Source organism: Nestor notabilis, unplaced genomic scaffold (genome assembly GCF_000696875.1).
Source record: "Nestor notabilis isolate BGI_N333 unplaced genomic scaffold, ASM69687v1 scaffold20459, whole genome shotgun sequence".
NCBI classification, from domain to species: Eukaryota; Metazoa; Chordata; class Aves; order Psittaciformes; family Psittacidae; genus Nestor; species Nestor notabilis.
In genome coordinates, this window is record NW_009942614.1 from 3,060 (window position 1) to 3,787 (window position 728).

The following is a 728-nucleotide window of genomic DNA, read 5'->3' on the forward strand; positions in this document are numbered from 1 at the left end:
AGAGGGCTGCTCTGAGCCTTCGCTCGTGTTCAGTCCCACCAAGGAAGCGCTGGGAGGGGAGGAGACGCCGGCCAGAGTGGCCAAAGAGAGCGGGGAGGCCAGGCTGGGGATGGGCAGGTCGCTGCGGTGCGCTAAGGCCGGGCTGAGGATGGCAGGCACGGATGAAGGCTGGCACAGGCGGTTTTTGACAGCGGGGGTGCCTTTGGTGATGCTGGCGGAGCCGAGGCCGTTGGGTTGCGTGGGGATCTTCACCAGTCCATTGCGGGGCAAACATGGGGGCTTGGTGTCGCCGTTTCTCGGGTTCGACATCTTCCACAGGTCTCTCTGCAATACAGGGGTGAGGGCTGAGAGGCTGCTGGTCTGGCAGGGAGAGCAGGCAGGAAGAGTGGGCAGGACTGAGGGTCATCACGGCATCAACTGGGAGAGAGACCCTGGAGGTCCCTGTGCAGGGTGGCAACAGGGGACCAGACAGAGCAGGGCTGCTGGGCACAGAGTGGGGTCCTCCAGGGGGCTGCGTGGCCCTGGTATCCCCCATGATGGGGATTTATACCCAGACATTCCCATCCCTCTCAGAGCCCAGGATCCAGCCACCAATGGCAGATGGAGCAGGATCACAGAATCATGGAATAGTTTGGGTTGAAGGGACCTTAAAGCTCATCCAGTTCCAATGCCCTGCCACGGGCACAGACACCTTCCACTAGACCAGGTTGCTCCAAGCCCCTGTGTCC

At 62.0% G+C, this 728-nt stretch overlaps 1 protein-coding gene across 1 annotated transcript in view; it reads right to left on the reverse strand.

Annotated features, from left to right (window-relative positions):
- Nucleotides 1–309, reverse strand: part of FBXL16 (F-box and leucine-rich repeat protein 16) — a gene marked incomplete at its 3' end in the record, with an annotated part of 3,117 nt that extends 2,808 nt beyond the window's left edge. The window contains 1 exon segment of the mRNA XM_010021489.1: nucleotides 7–309. Coding sequence (XP_010019791.1) covers nucleotides 7–309 — 303 coding nt within the window.
- Nucleotides 310–728: the final 419 nt, after the last annotated feature.